At 37.9% G+C, this 21,222-nt stretch overlaps 1 protein-coding gene across 1 annotated transcript in view; it reads left to right on the top strand.

Annotated features, from left to right (window-relative positions):
* The window catches only part of RABL3 (RAB, member of RAS oncogene family like 3), a 60,437-nt gene extending 46,302 nt beyond the window's left edge, over positions 1-14,135 (top strand). Inside the window, exons 6-8 of the mRNA XM_069070000.1 lie at positions 9,245-9,316; positions 13,188-13,226; positions 13,891-14,135. Coding sequence (XP_068926101.1) covers positions 9,245-9,316; positions 13,188-13,226; positions 13,891-13,956 — 177 coding nt within the window. The 3' untranslated portion in view covers positions 13,957-14,135. The remainder of the gene's footprint in view (positions 1-9,244; positions 9,317-13,187; positions 13,227-13,890) is intronic.
* The last annotated feature ends 7,087 nt before the right edge of the window (positions 14,136-21,222 follow it).

Below are 21,222 nucleotides of genomic sequence, written 5' to 3'. Positions count from 1 at the left end.
CTTTAATTTCTTTCTCTGAAAATTACCTGTTCATATCCTTTGACCATTTATCAATTGGGGAATGATTTGTATTCTTATAGATTTGACTCATTTCTCTGTATATTTTAGAAATGAGGCCTTTATCAGAGACATTGGTTGTAAAATTTCTTTCCCAATTTCCCACTTCCACTTAATCTTGATTACATTGGCTTGCTTTGTACAGAAGCTTTTAAATTTCATGCAATCAAAGTTATCCATTTTGCGTTTTATAATGCTCTTTAATTCTTATTTGGTCATGAAATCTTCCCCTCTCCATTAATGTGACAGGTAAACTATTCCTTGCTTTCCCAGATTACTTACAGTATCATCCTTTATATCTAGATCATGCACCCATTTAGACTTAATTTTGGTATACCGTGTTAGATGATGGTCTATGCCCAGTTTCTGCCATACTGTGTTCCAGTTTTCCTAGCAGTTTTTGTCAAATAGTGAGTTCTTATCCCCAAAACTAGGGTCTTTGGATTTATCAAAGAATAGATTATTATAGTCATTGACTGCTGAGTCTTGTATACCCAGTCTATTCCATTGATCCACTGCTCTATTCCTCAGCCCATACCAAGTAGTTTTGATGACTACTGCTTTATAATACAGATTAATATCTGGTATAGCTAGGCCACCTTCGCTAGCATTTCTTTTAATTAACTCCCTTGATATCCTGGGCCTTTTGTTCTTCCAAATTAATTTTGTTACTATTTTTTGTAGTTCTGTAAAGTAATTTTTTGGTAATTCGATTAGTATGTCACTAAATATGTAATTTAATTTAGGTAAAGTTGTCATTTTTATTATATTAGCTCAACCCAGCCATAAGCAATTGATGTTTTTCCAATTAGTAGTGACTTTATTTGTGTGAAAAGTGTTTTGTAGTTGTATTCATATAGGTCCTGGGTTTGTTTTGGCAGGTAGATTCCCAAATATTTTATATTATCTACAATAACTTTAATGGGATTTTTCTTTCTATCTCTTGCTGTTGGATTTCATTAGAAATATTTAGGAATGCCAAAGATTTATGGGGTTTATATTATATCCTGCAACTTTGCCTAATTTATTTATTGTCTCAAGTAGTTTTTGACTTGATTCTTTAGTATTCTCTAAGTATATCATCGTATCATCTGCAAAGAGTAATAACTTTGTCTCTTCTTTGATTCCTTTGATTTCTTTTTCTTCTCTAATTGCTATTGCTAACATTTCTAGTACCAGATTGAATAAGAGGGGTGATAGTGGACATCCTTGTTTCACCCCTGATCTAACTGGAAATGCTTCTAGCTTATCCCCATTAGATATAATACTTGTTGATGGCTTTCAATAGATGCTACTTATTATTTTAAGGAAGGCTCCATTTATTCCTATACTTTCTAGTGTTTTTAATAGGAATTGATGTTGTACTTTGTCAAGCCTTTTATGTATCAAGATAATCATGTGGTTTCTCCTAGTTTTATTGTTGATGTGATCAATTATACTGATGGTTTTCATAATATTAAACCATCCCTGCATTCCTGGATTAAATCCTACCTGATTAAAGTGTGTTATTCTTATGATCAGTTGGTGTAGTCTTTTTGCTAATATTTTATTTAAAATTTTTGCATCTATATTCATGAGGGAAATTGGTCTATAATTTTCTTTTTCTGTTTCATATCTTCCTGATTTAGGTATCAGTACCATGTTTGTGTCATAAAAAGAATTTGGTAGGACTCCTTCTTCACTAATTTTCCCAAATAGTTTGTAGAGTATTGGAATGAGTTGTTCTTTAAATGTTTGATAGAATTCTCTAGTAAAACCATCTGGCCCTGGAGATTTTTCCCTAGGGAGTTCACTGATGGCTTGTTCAATTTCTTTTTCTGAGATGGGGTTATTTAAGTAATTTACTTCCTCTTCAATTAATCTGGGCAACTTATATTTTTATATATATTCATCCATTTCACTAAGATTGTCAAATTTATGTGCATATAATTTGGCAAAATAATTCCTAATTATTGTTTTAATTTCCTCTTCATTGGAGGTAAATTCACCCTTTTCATTTTTGATACTCATAATTTGGGTTTCTTCTTTCTTTTTTTTATCATATTGGCTAAGGGTCTATCAATTTTATTGTTTTTTTTTTTTTCATAAAACCAGCTCTTAGTTTTATTTATTAATTCAATAGTTTTCTTAACTTCAATTTAATCTCTCCTTTGGTTTTCATTATTTCTAATTTAGTATTTAATTGTGGATTTTCTATTTGTTCTTTTTCTAGCTTTTTCAATTGCATGCCCAATTCACTGACCTCCCTTTTCTCTAATTTATTCATGTATGCACTCAGGGATATAAAACTTCCCCTAACAACTGCCTTTGCTGCATCCCATAAATTTTGGTGTGTTGTCTCATTATTGTCATTCTCTTGAATGAAGTTACTGATTGTTTCTATAATTTCTTGTTTGACCCACTTGTTCTTTAAGATTAAATTGTTTAGTTTCCAATTCATTTTTAGTCTATCTTTCCATGGCCCTTTATTGCATCATGATCTGAGAATGATGCATTTAATATTTCTGCTTTTCTGCACTGAATTGTGAGGGTTTTATGTCCTAGTTATGGCCGATTTTTGTATATGTGCCATGTACCGCTGAGAAGAAGGTATATTCCTTTTTTTTCCCATTGAGTTTTCTCCAGAGATCTATCATACCTACCCTCTCTAAAATTCTGTTCACTTCCTTAACTTCTTTCTTGTTTATTTTGTGGTTGGATTTATCAAGTTCAGAGAGGGGGATATTAAGGTCCCCCACTAGTATAGTTTTGCTATCTATTTCTTCCTCTGTTTCCCTTACCTTCTCCTCTAGAAATTTGGATGCTATACCACTTGGTGCATATACGTTAAGTAATGATTTTGCTTCATTCTCAATGGTGCCTTTTAGCAGGATATAGTTTCCTTCCTTATCTCTTTTAATTAGATCAATTTTTGCTTTTGCTTTATCTGAGATAAGGATTGCTACCCCTGCTTTTTTTACTTTAGCTGAGGCATGTTATATTTTACTCTAGCCTTTTATTTTTACCCTGTGTGTATCCCTCTGTTTCAGATGTGTTTCTTGTAAACAGCATATTGTAGGAGTATGGTTTTTAATCCATTCTGCTATCTGTCTCTGTTTTATGGGAGAGTTCATCCCATTCACATTCACAGTTATGATTACACTCTATCTCTTTCCCTCCATCATATTCCCCCCCCCCGTTTATGCTTTTATTTTTCTCCCCTTCTTCCTTCCCCTCCTTAAGAGTTTTCCTTTTGACCACCGCCTTCCTTAATATTCCCTTCTTATCAACCCTGCTCCCTTTTCTTCCCCTTCCCCCTTACTTCTTCCCTCCATTCTAACCCCGCCTTTGTAGCCCTTCCCCCCTCCTGCTACCTGTAGGATATGATCGATTTTTATACTTAATATAATATGTTATTTCTTCTTTGAACCAAGATTGACCAGAACAGATGTCATGCAAAGCTCCTCTCCCTCCCCTCTTTCCCTCTATTAGAATGATACATTTTGTGTCTCTTCTCCATAGAGTCTTATGCTTAACTGGTTGTGTTATTCCCTCCTTGCTCCAGAACCAATGAGCTCATATAATATTCATCTCCCTCCCTTCTTTCCCTCTACTATATTGTTTTTATGCCTCTTTGTGTGGCATAATTTACCCTTTTCCACTTTATTCATTCCTGTTCTTCTGTTGCAGTCCCTTTGTAGCCCTTAATAAGGTTTTTTTTTAATCGTCATTTTGTGTAATTTATACCCATATCCTCTAATTGTCTATAAACAGTTTGCTTTTATTAAATAACAGGGTGTGTGTGTGTGTGTGTGTGTGTGTTTTCCTTGTTTACCTTTCTATGTCACTCTTGTGTCTTGTAATTGGAGGTTAAATTCTCCATTGAGCTCTGGGTTTTTCATCAGGAAGGTCTGGAAATCCATTATATTGTTGAATGACCATCTCCTTGCCTGGAAGAATATGTTCAGTTTTCGCTGGGTAGGTGACCCTTGGTTGTAACCCGAGCCCTTTTGACTTGTGAAAAATTGTATTCCAGTTCCTCCGATCTTCCAGTGTAGAAGCTGCCAGATCCTGTGCGATCCTTATTGTGGTTCTGTGATATTTGAATTGTTTCTTTCTGGCCACTTGTAGTATTTTCTCCTTTACCTGGTAGTTCTGGAACTTGGCCACAACATTTCACCGACTTTTCAATTTGGGATCTCTTTCAGGTGACCAGTGGATTCTCTTGATCTCTATTTTACCTTCTGGTTTTAGTATCTCAGGGGAGTTTTCCTCGATGAGCTCTTAGAAGATGTTGTCCAGGCTCATTTTTTCATGATTTTCTGGTAGGCCTATGATTCTCTTATTATCTCTCCTGGATCTGTTTTCCAGATCAATTATTTTTCCATTGAGATACTTTACCTCTCTTTCTAATTTTTCATTCTTTATGCTTTGTTTGACTAATTCTTGGTTCCTCATAGTGTTATTTGCTTCAATTTGGTTGATTCTAGCTTTTAGCAAATTATTTTCCTTGGTTAGTTTTTGGAGCTACTTTTCCATATCACAAATTTTTCTTTTTAATGAGCTGTTTTCTTCATTGTAATGTTTTTCTAATTTTGATTTTAAAAGAATTATTCATTTTATCTTCTATCTCTGTCATTTGGTTTTCAAAGTTCCTTTTGAGCTCACCTAGGAATGCTTTCTGTGCTTGAGACCAGTTCCCTGTTGAGGCTTCAGCTGTGGGTGTGGAGTCATCACTGTCTCCCTCTGAATTTGATTCCTCCCTCTCAGGATAGTAGGACTCCAGAGACTTTGTCTTTGCAGTCTGCTTTCTACCCATTTTGAGGCAGGGCCCTAGCCACGCCCTTCCTCTAGGGTTCCCAAGCCTTTACTGTTTAAAGTTTTGCCCTGGGGAAATAATTACTGTTTTCAGGGTCAGAGTGGGGTACTGGAGCAGCCAAGGTTCACTCTGCCATCCTGGTCCCTGCAAGACCAGAGAGGGGCTTTTTAAATTTATAGGCTTTGGATTGGTAGTCCCAGGAGTAGCTGTTGCCCCTGCCAGGGCCACAGCATTTGACTTTTACCCTGCTCCTTTCAGTCCCAGCCCTGCAGTGATAGCCTGGCAGTGGGCCTTGTGGTTGGTGGGTCAACTTGCCACCACATTGATCAGGCCTTGTCCGGGCCTCTGTGCTGCCCAGGGTCGTCTTCTGGGCCTCTTCACCCCCCAATTTCATCTTCCAAACCTCTGACAACAGACATATCTAATGTTATCCATTGATCTGGTCTGCTCTTGGGTCAACAGACATAGCATATTTTAAAATCCTACCTCCAAGCCTCCCTCAGAAAACGTATCTGCCAGAGCTTATATCCTCCTGGTATAACTCTCAAGAATACCATAATGAGGCATCAAAATAAGATTTTATACTCATCAAATAGAATCTGGTTTGGACCCCTTACCTGTCTAATCTTACCTTTCTTAAAATTAGAAAAGTGTTTTCACTTTTATATCCTGCAGCTATGCTAATGTGGTTAATTATTTCAACAAGTTTTTTAGTTTATCACAACATAGCTAATATGGAAATGTTTTTACATAATTTCACATGTATTATTGATATCATATTTATTTCATGCCTTCTTAGTGGATGGGGAGGCATCAAAGGGAGGGAAAGAATTAAGAACAAAATTTTTCTTTTTTATTTTAAAGCTCTTACAACAGCTGTTACTCAGTATTGTATTAGATGTGCTCGCAATAGCAACAAGTAAAAGAAATTAGAATAGGCAATGAGAAAACAGAACTATCACTTTGCAGATAATATGGCAGTATATTTAGAGAACCCTAGAGAAAAAACTTGTTGAAATAATTAACCACATTAGCATAGCTGCAGGATATAAAATAAACCCACATAAATTATTAGCATTTCTGCATATTACTAACACAATACAGCAGGAAGAGATAGAAAGAAAAATTCCCTTTACAATAAATGAAGGAAATATAAAATGCTGGGGGTCTGTGTGCCAAGACAAACCCAAGAATTATATGAACACAATTACAAAACCCTTCACAGGTAAAAACAGATTTTACCAATTGGAGAAACATTATTTGTTCATGGGTAGGCTGAGCCAATATAATAAAAATTTTTTGTGTAATTATTTTTTTTGTGTAAATTTTTGTAATTTTGTGTAAATTAACTTACTTATTCAATGCCATACCAATCAGACCACAAAAAAAAGTCATTTTATAAAGTTGGGAAAAAAAATAACAATTCATCTGGAAGAACAAAAGGTCAGGAATAGTAAGGGAGTCCATAAAAAAAAAATGTGAAAGAAGATGGCCTTGCAATACCAAGCCTCAAACTGTATTGCTAAGAAACAATCATCAAAGCCATCTTGTATTGCCTAAGAAATAGAGTGATGGGAGCGGCCAGGTAGTACAGCAAGTAAGAACACCGGCTCCAGTGTTGGGATGACCTGGATCAAATCCGGGCTCAGATACTCAGTGCCACACCCAGAAATAACTGGCCGTGTAACCTTGAGCAAGTTACTTAACTTTATTGTTTTAAAAAAAAAAAAAGGAATAAAGAAATAGAGTTATGGATCAGTGGAATAGATTAGGTATATAATACACAGTAGTAAATAACCGTGGTATCTAGTGTTTGACAAACCCAAGGAGCATAAGAACTCACTATTTTAAAAAAAATTGTTTGGAAAACCGGAAAGCAATTTGGCAGAAACTAGGTATAAATCAACATCTCGACTGTAAACCAAGATAAGGTCAAAATGGGGGTGTCATTTAGACATAAAAGGTGATATCAAACGTATTAGGAGAAATTTTTCCTGTCAGATCTATGAATAAGGGAAGAATTTATAGCTAACAAGAGAGAGGATCACAGGAAATAAGACAGATAATTTTGATTACATTTGAAAAGTTTTGCATAAACAAAACCAATGCAGCTAAAATTAGAAAGTAGGAAACTGGGAGAAAATTTTACAGTAAGTTTCTCTCAATAAAACCCCGATTCTTCACATTTATAGAGAACTGAGTCAAATTTCTAAGGCTACGAGTCATTCCCCAATTGATAAGTGGTCAAAGGATATGAACAGGGAGTTTTCAAAGAAATCAAAGCAAACTATAGTCATGTGAAAAAATGCTCTAAATCACTATTGATTAAAGAAATGCAAATTAGAACAACTCTGAAGTACCACCTCACAACTATCAGATTGACTGATATGGTAGAAAAGGAAATGACAAATGTTGGAGGGCATGTGGGAAAACTGAGACAGTAATACCCTGTTGGTAGAGTTATGAACTTATCCAACCATTCTAACGAGCAATTTGGAACTGTGTCCAAAGGGCTATAAAACTGTGCATATCCTTTGACCCAGCAATATCACTGCTAGGTCTGTAGCTCAAAGAGATAAAAGGAAAAGGACCTGTATATACAAAAATATTTATAATAGGTCCTTTTGTGGTGGTAAGGAATTGGAAATTGAGGGGGTAGCCTATATCAGTTGGGGAATAGCTGACCAAGTTGTGGTATATAGTTATGATGGAATGCTGTTGTGCCATAAGAAATTTTGAGCAGATGGTTTTAGAAAAATCTGGGAAGGCTTATTTGAACTGATACAAAATGAAGTGAGGAGAAGCAGGAGAACATGGTACAGTGACTACAGTATCTTACACTGATCAACTGTGAATGACTTAGCTTCTCTGATCAATACCGTGATCCAGGACAATTCAGAAATACATTTCTGAAAAAAATACTGCCTCCAGAGAAAGAACTGGTGAAGTCTCAATGCACATTGAAGCATAATTTTTTCACTTTCTTTTTCACAACATAGCTAATATGGAAATGTTTTTACATGATTTCGCATGTATTACTGATGTCACATTTCTTGCATTCTTAGTGGATAGGAGAGGCATTAAAGGAAGGGAGAGAATTCAGAGTGAAATTTTTTTTTTTATTTTAAAGCTCTTATGAGAAATAGGCATAGTTAAGCAGGCCCTCTCTGTCAAGAAGCTGATAACATGCTTCATCACCAGTCCTCTGATATCATGGTCAGTCATTGCAGTGATCAGGTACTTTAAGTCTTTCAAAGTTGTTCATCTTTACAATGCTGTTGTTAAATAAATTGGGCTTTTGGTTCTATTCACTTTACTCTGCAACAAGTCTTCCCAAGTTTCCCTGAAAACATCTCCATAATTTCTTACAGAACAATAGTATTCCATCACTTTCATATGCCATAATTCAGCTATTTCCCAATTAAACAGTACCCCCTTAATTTCAAGTTCTTTGCCTCTACCAAAAGAGCTGCTATGAATGTTTTTATACAGTTACGAACGTCTCTTCTTTCTTTGATCTCTTTGGAGCATAGTCCTAAATTCTGTCTAACCAATATCCAGTTTTCCCAGTGTATTTTATCAAATAGTAAGCCCTAGTATTGTTATTTTCATCATTTTGCCTCAGCCTACTCATGAGCAATTAATATTTCTCTAATCATTTAGATCCATCTTCATTTCTGTACACAGCATTCTGTAGTTATATTTATAGAGTTCCTATATGTATCTTAGTGGATAGTCTACTGAATATTTAATACACCAAGAGGTAAGTCCTTTTTTTTTTTTGGTGGGGGGAAGGCAAGGCAATTGGGGTTAAGTGACTTCCCTAAGGTCACATCTAGTAATTGTCAGGTGTCTGGAGTTGGATATGAACTCAGGTCCTCCTGACTGAACAGCCGTACACCACCTAACTTCCCCAAGGTAAGTTCTTAGAGGGTTAGTGCAGAGGACTGGAATTGAAGAATTCTCATCAAGTTATAATTCTATTACTAATTCCCAGTGTGGCCTTATTAATTAGGTGCTTAGGGCCTTCAACATGCACAATCCCTGGCACATGGTAGGTATTTAATAAATGCTTATTGACTGATTTTTCAATCAAAAAATGCTAACATTATAAACCTACCTCAAGGAGGACCATAGAACTGATTGATTGATTGATTGGTCATCAAAAAAAAAAAAACAGGTAACTCTCCCTTTCTGTAACACCTCTCATAATGTATTGCTTTCTGGGTTAATTGTAATTTGAAAAACACCTATAGAAACTATTTGTGAAAGTGTAATGCACTTTATTTCTCTATAGGAGGACCTAATAATGTCATTACAACTAATAAAGAGCTTTTGTTGAAAAATATAAATCACTGCTCATCATAGATTTTGTGTTCCCATTTCCAGGACTGCACAAATCCGCGATACCTTGCCGCAGGATCTTCTAATGCTGTCAAGCTGAGTAGGTTTTTTGATAAGGTAAATTCTCACTTTCTTTTCTATTATAACTAGGAACCTGTGTATTATGAGAAGTAAGGACCTAGTTTGCAGTGTCCCTTTATTCCTTCTGGCTGAACTTAGCAACCTGGAGAACATCTGCTGTTTCTTTCCTTATCTGTTAGTATAATTGCTCAATGCCTGCTGAATTATTTGTACTGTCAGCAGCATCATTTTGTCCACAAAGGATAACTAATGACTACCAGAGTTTAAATTTTTCATTTTTGTTATTTGTCAGCGGGCAGTTGATCCCACTTCTGACTTTAAATAGGGTTTATTTTCCACCTTTGTATACCCATCCCTAAAAAAAAGGTACTACTCACCTGGCACTAATACAAGTCCTAAGAATTGTTTGATTTGCTAGACTGATTCTAAGTACTTATTAATCATCCCAGACACATGTAATGTCTAAAGCAGTTGCTACATGTGAAGTTGACCTCCTGATAATTCCCTTTCAAAGACTTTTGAATTCCAATTATTGACCTATTCTCGGAGTGTTGAAATGGAATAAAAATGTAAGGTGACTCAGCACGCTCATAAATCAGGGCACCGTTTGTCTTTGCCTTGGCAAAGTCACATATCTGCAGTGCTGCTGGAGTGAGTGCTATGTGCTCAGTGTTCATACTGCACATTGAGAAACACTGGAGAGCAGAATGAACTCTTTCCTCATCTGTACTTTCCAGAATTGACATCTTCTTTCAAAGTTCAACCTTGGTACATTTCTTTTACCAGGACTTCACCTGTCCTCACCAGTGAAAGAGGTTCTCCTTCCTCAGACTTTATTGGGGCAGTTTATCTGGATCTTTTCTTTGCCCCAGGTCTCATACTTATTTGTGTACATGTCTTATCTCCCTCTTAGATTATAAACTGCTAGAGTGCAGGAACTGTCATTTTTTCATATTCATATCACCAGCCCCTAGCTCTTAGTATGTGACAATATTGCCCATAATGTGTCTGGTGATCGAATTAGTTTTTATCCTTTCTCACCACGATACCCTCTTCACTACCCCCACCTGCTCAGGGAAGCTGGCCCAGCACAACCTGGGGTAGGAATCACTGTTTGATTTGATAACACTTCTGGGAGGGAGGTGGGAGAAGAGGTAGAACGCCGGCTGTAAGAGTCAAGAATAGGAATCTCTCCTTCCCTATAAGTCACTTCTCTCTTGGGGTTCCCCTTTGCCTTTGTATCTCCAGTAGCTTCTATGTCTTGCACATAGCTGATATTTAATAAATAGCTATTGGATTAGATTAGATTAGGATTAGATTGGTTTGTTTGGAAGGTGCCATAATCACATATGTGGGTGAGGCAAACACACACACACACACACACACACACATACACACACTTTCTCTGCAGAGAGATTTCCAGAGTAGGAATATTCCACTGCCTTCTCATTTCCCATGTGATCAGAAAATACTTCCCGTGACCTCACTCTGATTTAGTTTCAGCCTATGTGCTCTCTGACACATAAGAAAATAGGATTGGGGGAGCTTGAGCTCCCAGGCTTTTTCAGCTCCAGAAATTTTGGGGTTCAGTATTAGATTATCAAAAATTTTTGCTATTGAACTTAAGAATTGTCCTATGGATTAGTTTCTTAGATATTCTCACCTAGTATTTATAGGCAAAACATTATGAAGAAAATCACTAGATACATTATGAGCAATATTGTCACATGAGAGCAAACAGAAGTTCAGGAGGGAGTGACTAGATTGTCCCCAGAGCATTTAGAAACAAAACCAGAAGGAGGAGAACAGGTACAAAGTGGAACAGATCTGCTAGAATTTCTCTTTATTTCCATTGATGCCCATGGTGGACCTGTCAAGATGGTGCCATAGGTGTAGTGCACAGTACCCAGGATACCAGGTGAAAATTGCTAATGGTTCTTCAAAAGATACAAGAAAGGATGACCAGACTTGATCAAGTATACCCTGAAGAAATTTGTGTTCTAGGGTACCCTTTAACCCAAGAGATATTAAAAGAAGAAATTGAAAGACATTTCCCCAGTTATCAAGATATCTCAAAAAAGAGAAGATTGCAAGAGAATGAGAAAAATCACAGATAGGGGTTTTACACAAAAAGGCAGCTAAGAAGATAATTGTAACTATGGACCCATGTTGCTTGCTTTCTCATCTTCATAAAATCTTTGAGAGCAAACTACACCCATATGAAGGGTATCCTTGATGAATGTATGAGAAGGGAACGGGCAGGATTGAGAAGGTGGTTTTCTGTAGATTATCGCACCCCTGTAACTCCCAGGTGCCTGAAAGTTATAGTGTAAGTTCTCATTTTGTTTCCTAATTTTAAGAAAGCATTTGTCTCAGGCAAGGTTCCTCTCACATATACCTCAGAATCAAACACAAATCCATGACTGATGTGACTACAGAGGTAGCTTTGTTCATCGGTCTGCTGAGTACTTACATCAAAGAAGGTATTAAAGCTAGCTGATTGATAGATGTTCAACAGAGATGTCATCTGGTGTCATGGAAAACGTCCTATATGAAGTCCAAATGAAAGGAAGTTTTACTCTAATGAGTGAAATTCCCATATGTTCCTTTTTGCAGTGACAGAGCACCACAAAACTGCCACGGAGAAATCCATAACAGTGCACAATTAATCTATCTCATCTTCCTTTCTAGGAAGACAAAAATGAATGAAAAACACATCTAGTTGGACAGGTAGCCTATTGACTTAGCCCATAAATATGCTTGGATAAGTTCTGCCAATGATCTGGGCTGAGAATTGAGTTGGAGGAGGCTATCAGCCTGGATTGTATTTGGGAAATTGCATATCGGCCTCAGATTGATCACCACTGAAAAGCTATTGAATTACCATTGAAGAGATGAAACCAGTGAATACCATTATTCTCAGAGTAAGCGTGTTCACTGATGAATTATCTCAGAAGAATTAAAAGGACAGATGGAAGTTAAAAGATGCATGACGGGCAAGCACACTGTAGTATATTACCAGTAGTGGCTTGTGCATGAGAAGTTGAATAAGGAGTGTTTCCTTGGAAAAGAAAATGGGCTGGTCACATAGCAAGAGTGAGAAACAATCCAAGGATGGGTCCAGCTGGTACATTGGTATCCTTGAGTTACTAAAAGAACAAGTAGGAATTATGGGAGAACACAGACAAGCATCACACATAATCAGAAGGGATAGAATGTGGTATGATCTTTACCACCACATGAGCAGTACCCAGACAGTTCCATTTAAGGAACAGTATACAGTTTCTGCTCTTAGATTTTGACCTTTTTGATTTTTTTTTCCCCAGAAGGATTTTTATGCCTTGATTACTTACGTTGTCATTCCCATGTCTCACATTTGTCCCTTATCTAAGTGCCCTCGTTACAGTGGAATTTATCCTGGCTCTATCCACTGCAGCAATAAAGATCTATATTAATTATTTTTCAGATGTTCAACTCCTATTAAAATAATACTAGCATTATAATAGGATATCTTATTTTCAGTTGTTAGTTGTTTTTTTCACTAACAATTGCTTTACACGGATCCATCCACATTCTTTCACCTGGCCTTCTTTGTGACTAAAGATAAGGACACACAGCTGTTATTGAAACATCCTAATTAAGGGTTCAATCTGTGGTCATGAAAAAGAGCGTAACTAAGTATATAAATGGAGATCAAACTCACAACCTTGGTCTGAGTAGCTCTGCGCTCTAACTAAACTAACTGGCAGCAGACTGCTTTAAATTGTGTGAAGTCTCTTAATTATAGATTAATTAAGGTCTCTTAATTGTGGATAAGCCTTTTAGTCCCCTGAGTAGCCATCACAGTTAACCACATTTTCCAGATATGTGTATCTGCATTTGCTAATCATCTCTCCCTGTCCAACAGGTCATAGAGAAGAGATATTTTATTCGAGATGGTAACCAGGTTAGTGACCATCTTTTTCTTTCAGTAAATTGAGGTCTATAACTAGAGCTAAGGCACTAGGTTTTGTCTTTTATGATATACAGTGACTCTAGAAATGTTTTCCTGGCTCGTAGGTATTAAATGGTAATGACCATAATGATTCTCAATAGAACTGTATCATTAAACCTCACTCACTCTTAGATTTGGAATAGTTTGATTTCTAAAGCTCTTTAGAGAAATTATGAAAACACAAAGTGAGAGGGCTTCCTTTTGGCCTACAAGGAACCACATATCCTGGTTTTTTTTCTATTCTTGGCATTAAAGAACAAGCTTTTGTAATGGTAACAATGCATTTTAAACTTTAATACATTAATTAAATAGTGTTCAATCTTCACCTTGAGTTCGCCTTTCTTAATTTAGGTTATATTGTTATTAAAGACATTTACCTATACCTTTTTGGTACCTATACTTTGGCAGCATTTTTACCATAACCTTATTTTTACAGTTTTAATTTCTTAGTAAAACCTGTCCTATAAACTAGTTCCACAGTATAAGTGTGCGAATGATATCACTGGGTCATTTCACTACAGGAAACGAGAAATAAGAAAGAAAGACAAACATGTTATTAGGGATCTGAGTGTATTACATCTACTTTAGACATAACTTTTTATCTTCCTGCCTACAGATGCCTGGCTTTCCTGACCGAAAAAGATTTGGTGGAGGAGTTCTGAAGAACCTGCATTATGACTGAAATATACTCGTGCTTTTAAAAAAATCAACAGGAAGGAATAGATTTTCTCTTCCTGACGGGCTCCAGGGGCAATGTATCAGCTGTTAGAATGTCCAGCCTTTCATGCATTGGTCTTAAAAATTCTTTTCTTCATACTCCCCCACTAATGGAAAAATAAAGGGAAGTGGTAATAGGTGTTATTTGCGAGTATTGAGGCCTTTTCTTCCTTCTCTATCCTTGGCTTCCGTGGATTGTACAGCCATGTGGAAATAGAGGATAAGCTGCAGTGACTTGGCAAGACAGTGAAAATTTACTCTTGCCCAGTATAGAAAGGGTTTTTTTGTCATCTAAACTTAAGTATATTTTAAAATGGGTGCCTATTGTTTTAAACTCTTAAGAGGAAAGGTTATGTTAGCTAGCCCTTAAATTGTTTTTAGTAGCTAGCTTTCATTAACTTTTTGTAATTTTCTTTCTTTTGGTGGAGGGAGGGTAGGAGAGAAGGCAAGGCAGTTGGGGTTAAGTGATTTGCCCAATGTCACACAGCTGATTTTAAGTGTCAAGTGCCTGAGGCCAGAATTTGAACTCAGGTCTTCCTGACTTCAGTGCTGTATTCACTGTACCATCTAGCTGCCCCACTTTCTGTCATTTTCAAAGAGGGAAAGCAGAATTAATTATGTCTCCATCCCAGTCACATACTCTTCACAATAGTAGTCTTATCTGCTACCCCTCCTCTTCCTCACGAATGGCTCAGTGACTCAAAGAGGCAGCCTAAGAGCTGCAGTTAAATAGAAATACAGATTAATAATACATGGGCAGCAACAGTAGCAGAGGAATAAACAAATTGGTCACGAGTTGGCAGCTCCCTGAATCCTGGAATCATTGAGCTCTCTCTGACTGCAGTCCTCACCGAAACCTACTTGGGAATAAGCAAGGAGCATTTGTAGGCCAGCAAAAAAAAAAGTGAGTGACTTACAGCCCCTTCACTTATTTATTGGAAGGAAAATTCAACTCTGGAAGAGTAAATCTTAGTTCACTCACATGTACTCAGTGAATTCAGAATATTATTCTTGGTGCCAGCCATGGAGGATCCGCTGTGAGAGGAGTAAAAATAGGCTTTGCAGCCACACATTCACTAGAAGGAGATATGAATTATGGAACAGGATTCTTGGCTTTCTTGATGGCCCAATAATTGGTTTAGGATCATGTCATTTTTTTGCACAGCCTTCCTTTTCTGATTTTTGCTCATCATTTTTCCTTGTTACAGTGAATCCTGCCTTCCTCAGAATCTCCTTGATTGACCCTCTGTCCTCTCCCCACCTCCAGTGTTCATCTCAGCTTCAATTATCTCCTCCCTCCCTCCCCAATCTCTCTCCATGATTTTTTAATTAAGTTCCCACCTCACGGCTTCTTTTCCTCATTGTAAAAATAAAGCATTCACACTCCAGTTTCTCCTCTATCTTTTTCTCTCTTTTTAATTACATTTCAGCACTTAGCCAGTCCAGAATCAGAAAAGAATAGTTTACAAAAGGGTTTTTACGAGAAAGGTTTTTAGAGGGTTTAGGGACCGCTTGTCACCATCGATTTCTCCCATAGTTGTCACCACATTTGAATAGGGTTTGGTGGTGAGAGGTGAGGGTAGCAGGACTGTATAACACCTGTGCCTCATGTGAATTTTGGCACGTGTTAAGGTTGTGCCTGGGACTGTGTGTTGTCTGTCATAGATTCAGCAACACCTGGGCAAAATTCTCCAACTGTGGCTCTCATCATTCCCATGTCAAAAAATAATTGAGTAGCATCCTTTTGTCTCTTTCCTTCCTCATGGTCATTGATTTCAACCATTATGTCTCCTCATTTTAAATTAAAGCCTATTCCAGTTTATTCCCCTTAAAAAGCACAACAAAACAAAAAAAAATACCTTTCTAGGGCACAGCTGGTCATCTTCCCCTTATAAAATGAATGAACATAATTCTTTCTCACCACCCCGAGTACATTTTTTTCAAAATATTCTATTCCCTTCAGCCTAAGAAATGTGTGACAAGTGTAAGCTACAGCAGTAGGGGGCTTAATGCAAGGAGAGAGCTTATGTTAGGTGATTTCAAATGCCCTGATCAGGGATGGCCTGAGGCAAAATTGAAGGCAGGAGGCTGGCTTTGGATCCTTTCCACCTCCCCTGTCAATGTCACTTTTCCTCCTTCCTGCTTCATCCAATCACCATTAGCTTCCCCAGGCACCTCTCCTATGTCCATTCTCACTTTTGGCCAATTGTCAGCTGATTTCTGCTAAGGGGTGAGCTCATAACCAAAGATCTTCGGGGAACTTCTGGAAAGAAGAAAGCCTTCAAGACCCAGAAGAATTAAGCTGTAACAGTTAAATGGCAAGGTGATATTTTTTTCTAGGTAGGAGTTGCCTGTTCTACTTAGTTATTAATAAGGTCAACCCTGGGCCTGGGATCATAGAGCCAAGCATGCCTCTTCCCATCCATTTACTTCGTTGTCAGGATCCCTGTCCTTGTCAGAGAATTCTGTTGTGTCTCCAGCTAAGACTGTGCCTCTCCCAGCAAAGACGTGTTTCCAGCATTTAAATGGGTAACCTGCTGGCAATAGGTTATCTTCCCCCACCAACACCACTGCTCCCATCTTCACACCTAGCTTAAAGAATAACTACCACCCTCTCTGAGCAGGGGACAAAGATTTGACACATGACTTCCGAAATGTTGCCAATATCTCTACATCTCACCTTCTGTTCAGCCTGGTCCTTGGTTCACTGTATGTTTTTGGAATTGCCTCTTTCACCTGATAGCTTTATTAAGTAGTAGAGTATCTCTCTCTCTCTCTCTCTCTCTCTCTCTCTCTCTCTCTCTCTCTCTCTCTCTCTCTCTCTCCCTCCCTCCCTCCCTCTCTCTTTCCCTCTCTGTCTCCCTCTGTCTTTCCCTCTCTCTCTCTCTGTCTCTCCCTCTCTCTCTTTCCCTCTCTCTGTCTCTCTCTTTCTCTCTCTCTCTCTAGTAAATAGTACTACATTTTTTCATTTACATGTAAAGATGATTTTCGGTATTCATTTTTGTAAGATTTTGAACTCCAAATTTTCCTCCCTTCCTTTCCCTCCCCCCTCTCCAAGACAGCAAGCAATCTGATAGAGGTTATACACATGCAGTCACATTAAACATATTCCCACATTAGTCATGTTGTGAACAAAGAAACAGAACAAAAGAAAAAACCACCACCAAAAAAGAGTGAAAATAACTTTGTCCTGTATTCAGCCTCCATAGTTCTTTCTTGAGATGTGGATAGCATTTTCCAACATGAGTGTCTTAGAATTGTCTCGAATTGCTAAGAAGAGCCAAGTTCATCACAGGTGATCATTGCACAGTGTTTCTGCTACTGTACACAACGTTCTCCTGGTTCTACTTACTTCATTCACTCAGTGTCAGTTCATATAAGACTTTCCAGGTTTTTCAGAAATCTCCTGCTCCTCATTTCTTATAGCACAGTAGTATTCCATTACATTCATATGCCACAACTTGTTCAGCCAATCCCCAGTGGATGGGCATTCCCTCAGTTTCCAATTCTTGGACACCACCAAAAGAGCTGCTGTAAATATTTTTGTATATGTGGGTCCTTTGGTCCTTTGCCTGGAGCAGAGCCTTTCTCTACAGAGACACTGCAAAGACTAGTATCAGTCTTACAAACATTGAAGGTGGGGAGGGCTACCAGAAATGACCTTGGAAGTCATCTAGTCCAATCCCCTTCTACAGATGAAAAACTAAACCATAAGCATCTAATATAATATATAACAATAAGTCTTTAAGTATCTAATACTGGAGAGAGAGATTAAGTTATGAAGGGACCAGGCACTTAGAAAAGTGTTTTGGAGGCAAAGTTAAAAGTAAAAAAGTTCTTTTTAGTTTGTCACTTGTGTTGTCCCTGAGTGGTTTTGATAGTTCCCCCGCTCTTTGAAACTGGGGCTGTGGGAAAACAATGGAAAAATGGCTGCATTTGGAGCTAGAGACCCTAAGTTTGAAACCTGGCTTAACTATTTTGTCCTAGTGTGAACTTGGACAGCAACAGCAGTTTCTAGCCTTTCCCTAGTCCTTGTGGTTTGCCTAGATTCATCTCTTGGGGAAGCCTGACACCTGACATGGGGAAGTAAGCTCCACATTCTCACATTCATTGACTCATCACCCTTACCCAGACTACTCAAGGACGTTTACTTTTGCCTCTAATGCAGTTTTGAGAGAGAGAGAGAGAGAGAGAGAGAGAGAGAGAGAGAGAGAGAGAGAGAGAGAGAGAGAGAGAGAGAGAGAGAGAGAGAGAGAGAGAGAGAGAGAGAGAGAGAGAGAGAGAGAGAGAGAGAGAGAGAAAGAGAGAGAGAGAGAGAGAAAGGAAGGAAGAAAGAAAGAAAGAACCCAATGCACTATATGAAACCAGAATAGGCAATTTATTACAACACAGAAAGCACTGGGAATCACAGGAACCATCCATACATTAGCAGAATGATTTAAATAGAATTCAGCATCTTGACTTATTATTCCTAATACAGTCATATGGAAGGTATAGTACATGATTGTTCTTTACCTCTTTATGGGTTGTTATTGGAGTGTGTGTGTGTGTGTGTGTGTTTCCTGCTCTTAGGTGAAGGTTGTGACCTTGTAAAATTCAGGTCGGGAAAGTGAGCCCTTAGAAGTCTAGGAGTTTGAATCCATGCCAGGTTTTGCAGACAGCCGAGCCTAATGAAGATTTAGGTCTCAAGTGACTAAGTGGATAGAAGGTGGCCAAAACCGAGTGTAAACAACTCATATATCTAGCTATGTTTTTGGAAGTGAACTTGGTAGAGCAAAGACTATTCAGAACTGCTTTCTATGGGAGCCTAATCTCTCTAGAAGATGAGGTGGTATAGCTGAGAGTGTGCCCCTCGGGGTAGAAAGGGCAATGCTTTGCAGTCTAAAGAAATTTACAAATATTTTACAATTTCTTGTAAAAAAAAAAAGGGGGGGGGGGATTAATCTATACAGTACTGATTAGTTAAATGGTCCTAGGGCATTAATCCACTGGAGGGTATAGATAATGCAGGAAGCAATCAAGCGTAATGAGATTGATACTGAGAAGAACACACTAGAATCAGGGCACCAACTCTAATAGTATTAGAGAAAGACATGCCAACACCTCAGGTCCCCCTCCAACCAAGGGGAAATGTGGCCTTGCTTTGGGGGACCCAACCTGTGAGTGGAAATGGGACTTGGGATGAGAATACCCCCCCCCAAAAGAATTATAAAGGCTATGCTGGAATTAGGCGTCCTTCACATGTATGAGGATGAGCTCAAACTCAAAATGTACGAAACAGAACTCATTATCTTCCCCCCCACCACCACCACCTTCAAAGGAAAAAAAAAACCTCTCTCCTCTCTAAGGGCACCACCATCCTCCCAGCCGCTCAGATCTGAAGTTTCAGCATCACCCTTAAATCCTTTCTGCACTCACTTATTCAATCTGCTGCCACATGACAGTGTTTGTACCGTCACACCTTTTGTATACGTCACCCTTCTCACCACTCTCATAATCACCATCCGATGCAGACTTTCAATCCCTCCAGACTTTGATGAACCTAGATTAATGCACAACTTTCCCCCTGGTCTCTTCTTCAAGGTTCTCTTCACTCCAATCAAATCTACTCAGCTTCCCTGAGTTATTTTCCTAAAGTGCAAATTTTCCTTTATTCCTGTGGTTTCCTACTAACTCCAAGATATAACCTTCTGTTTGGCATTTAAAGCCCTTTACAAGGGCCCTTTCCTTTCTTAACAATTTTTTTTTACACTTCATTCCCCCATAATTATTCTGCCCTATGATGACAAGGGTTCCTTAAACTGTACATCCCATGCCTTAGGCTTTGTTGAGAGGCTGTAACTAGTAAGGAAACTGAGGGTTACTTTTTTTTATGTCCCACCTAGGCTCTCTTGTTCAAGTATAGGACACAAACAAACAAAAAAAAGCTAGTCACTGAGAAGAGGCTCATTTTCTTTTTTTTCCTTCCTTTTTTTTTTGAGGCATTTGGGTTAAGTGACTTGCCCATAGTCACACAGCTAGTATCTGAGGCCACATTTGACTTCAGTTCTCCTGATTTCCAGTGCTCTATCCACTGGTCCACTTAGCTGACCCTTCTTTTTCAAAATATGTAAGGGATTAAAATTTATAAAAGCCATGTCCCCATTGATAAATAGTTGAATAATTTGAACAGGAAGTTTTCTAAGGAAGAAATTCAAGTCATCAATAGCCATATGAGAAAAAATGCTTCAAATCATTAATATTAAAGAAACACAAATCAAAATTACTCTGCAGTTCCTCTCCACACCCATCAGGTTAACAAAGCTGGCAGAAAAGGAAAATGACAGAAGTTGGAGCAGTATAGAAAAAAAAACAGACACTTGAATGTACTGTTGGTAAAACTGATTTGGTCCAGACACTCTGGAAAACAATTTGGAACTATGCCTCAAAAGGTAATAAAGTGCATACCCTTTCACCACTACTAGACCTTTACTCCCAGATCAAAGAAAGGAAAAGCACTCACATGGACAAAAATGTTTGCGTCAGCTCTTTTTGTAGTGGCAAAGAACTGAAAGCTAAGGAGGTGCCCATCTGTGGCGAATAGCTGAACAAATTATGGCATTTGGATGTAACAGAATACTGCTGTGTTATAAGAAATGATGAAGGGAATGGTTTCAGAGACACCTGGAAATATTTGTATGAACTGATGCAAAACAAAGTGAGTAGAACTGGGGAACAATTTACACAATAACAAGAACACTGTAAAGATAAACAACTGAAATATTCTGATCAATGCAGTAACCAGTCACAATTCTTGGAGACAAATAATGAACCAGGCTACACATCTCCTAACAGAAAGGTGATGGACTCAGGGTATAGAATGAGACTTTTTAAAAAAACATGGCCGTGTAGAAATTTATTTTACTCAGCTATGCATATTTGTTACAAAGATTTTCTTTTCTCCCAAAATGCAGAGTGGGGGAGAGGTGGGGAAGGGACAAGAAAATGTTTTTTAGTTCATTAAAAAAAATTAAAGACAAGCCTGGCAAGACAAATTACCTTAATATATTAAAAGGCCCTAAAAATCCTCTACATTTAAAAGTCACTTTACCACCACTTTTTAAATTCTTCCCTTTACTGGACTGATATTTAACCTATCTCCTTTTCCCCCTAGTCAATAATTGAAAAGGAAAAGAAATCCTCCCAAAACCACTCAGAAACAGTTCTGATTCTGATTTTGAACACACTACAA

Source organism: Petaurus breviceps, unplaced genomic scaffold, assembly GCF_028583685.1.
Source record: "Petaurus breviceps papuanus isolate PSGF00001 unplaced genomic scaffold, PetGlider_PUasm1.0 90792, whole genome shotgun sequence".
In the NCBI taxonomy this organism is placed as follows: Eukaryota; Metazoa; Chordata; class Mammalia; order Diprotodontia; family Petauridae; genus Petaurus; species Petaurus breviceps.
The sequence above is the reverse complement of the archived record's forward strand: the minus strand, read 5'-3'. Positions and strand labels throughout refer to the sequence as shown.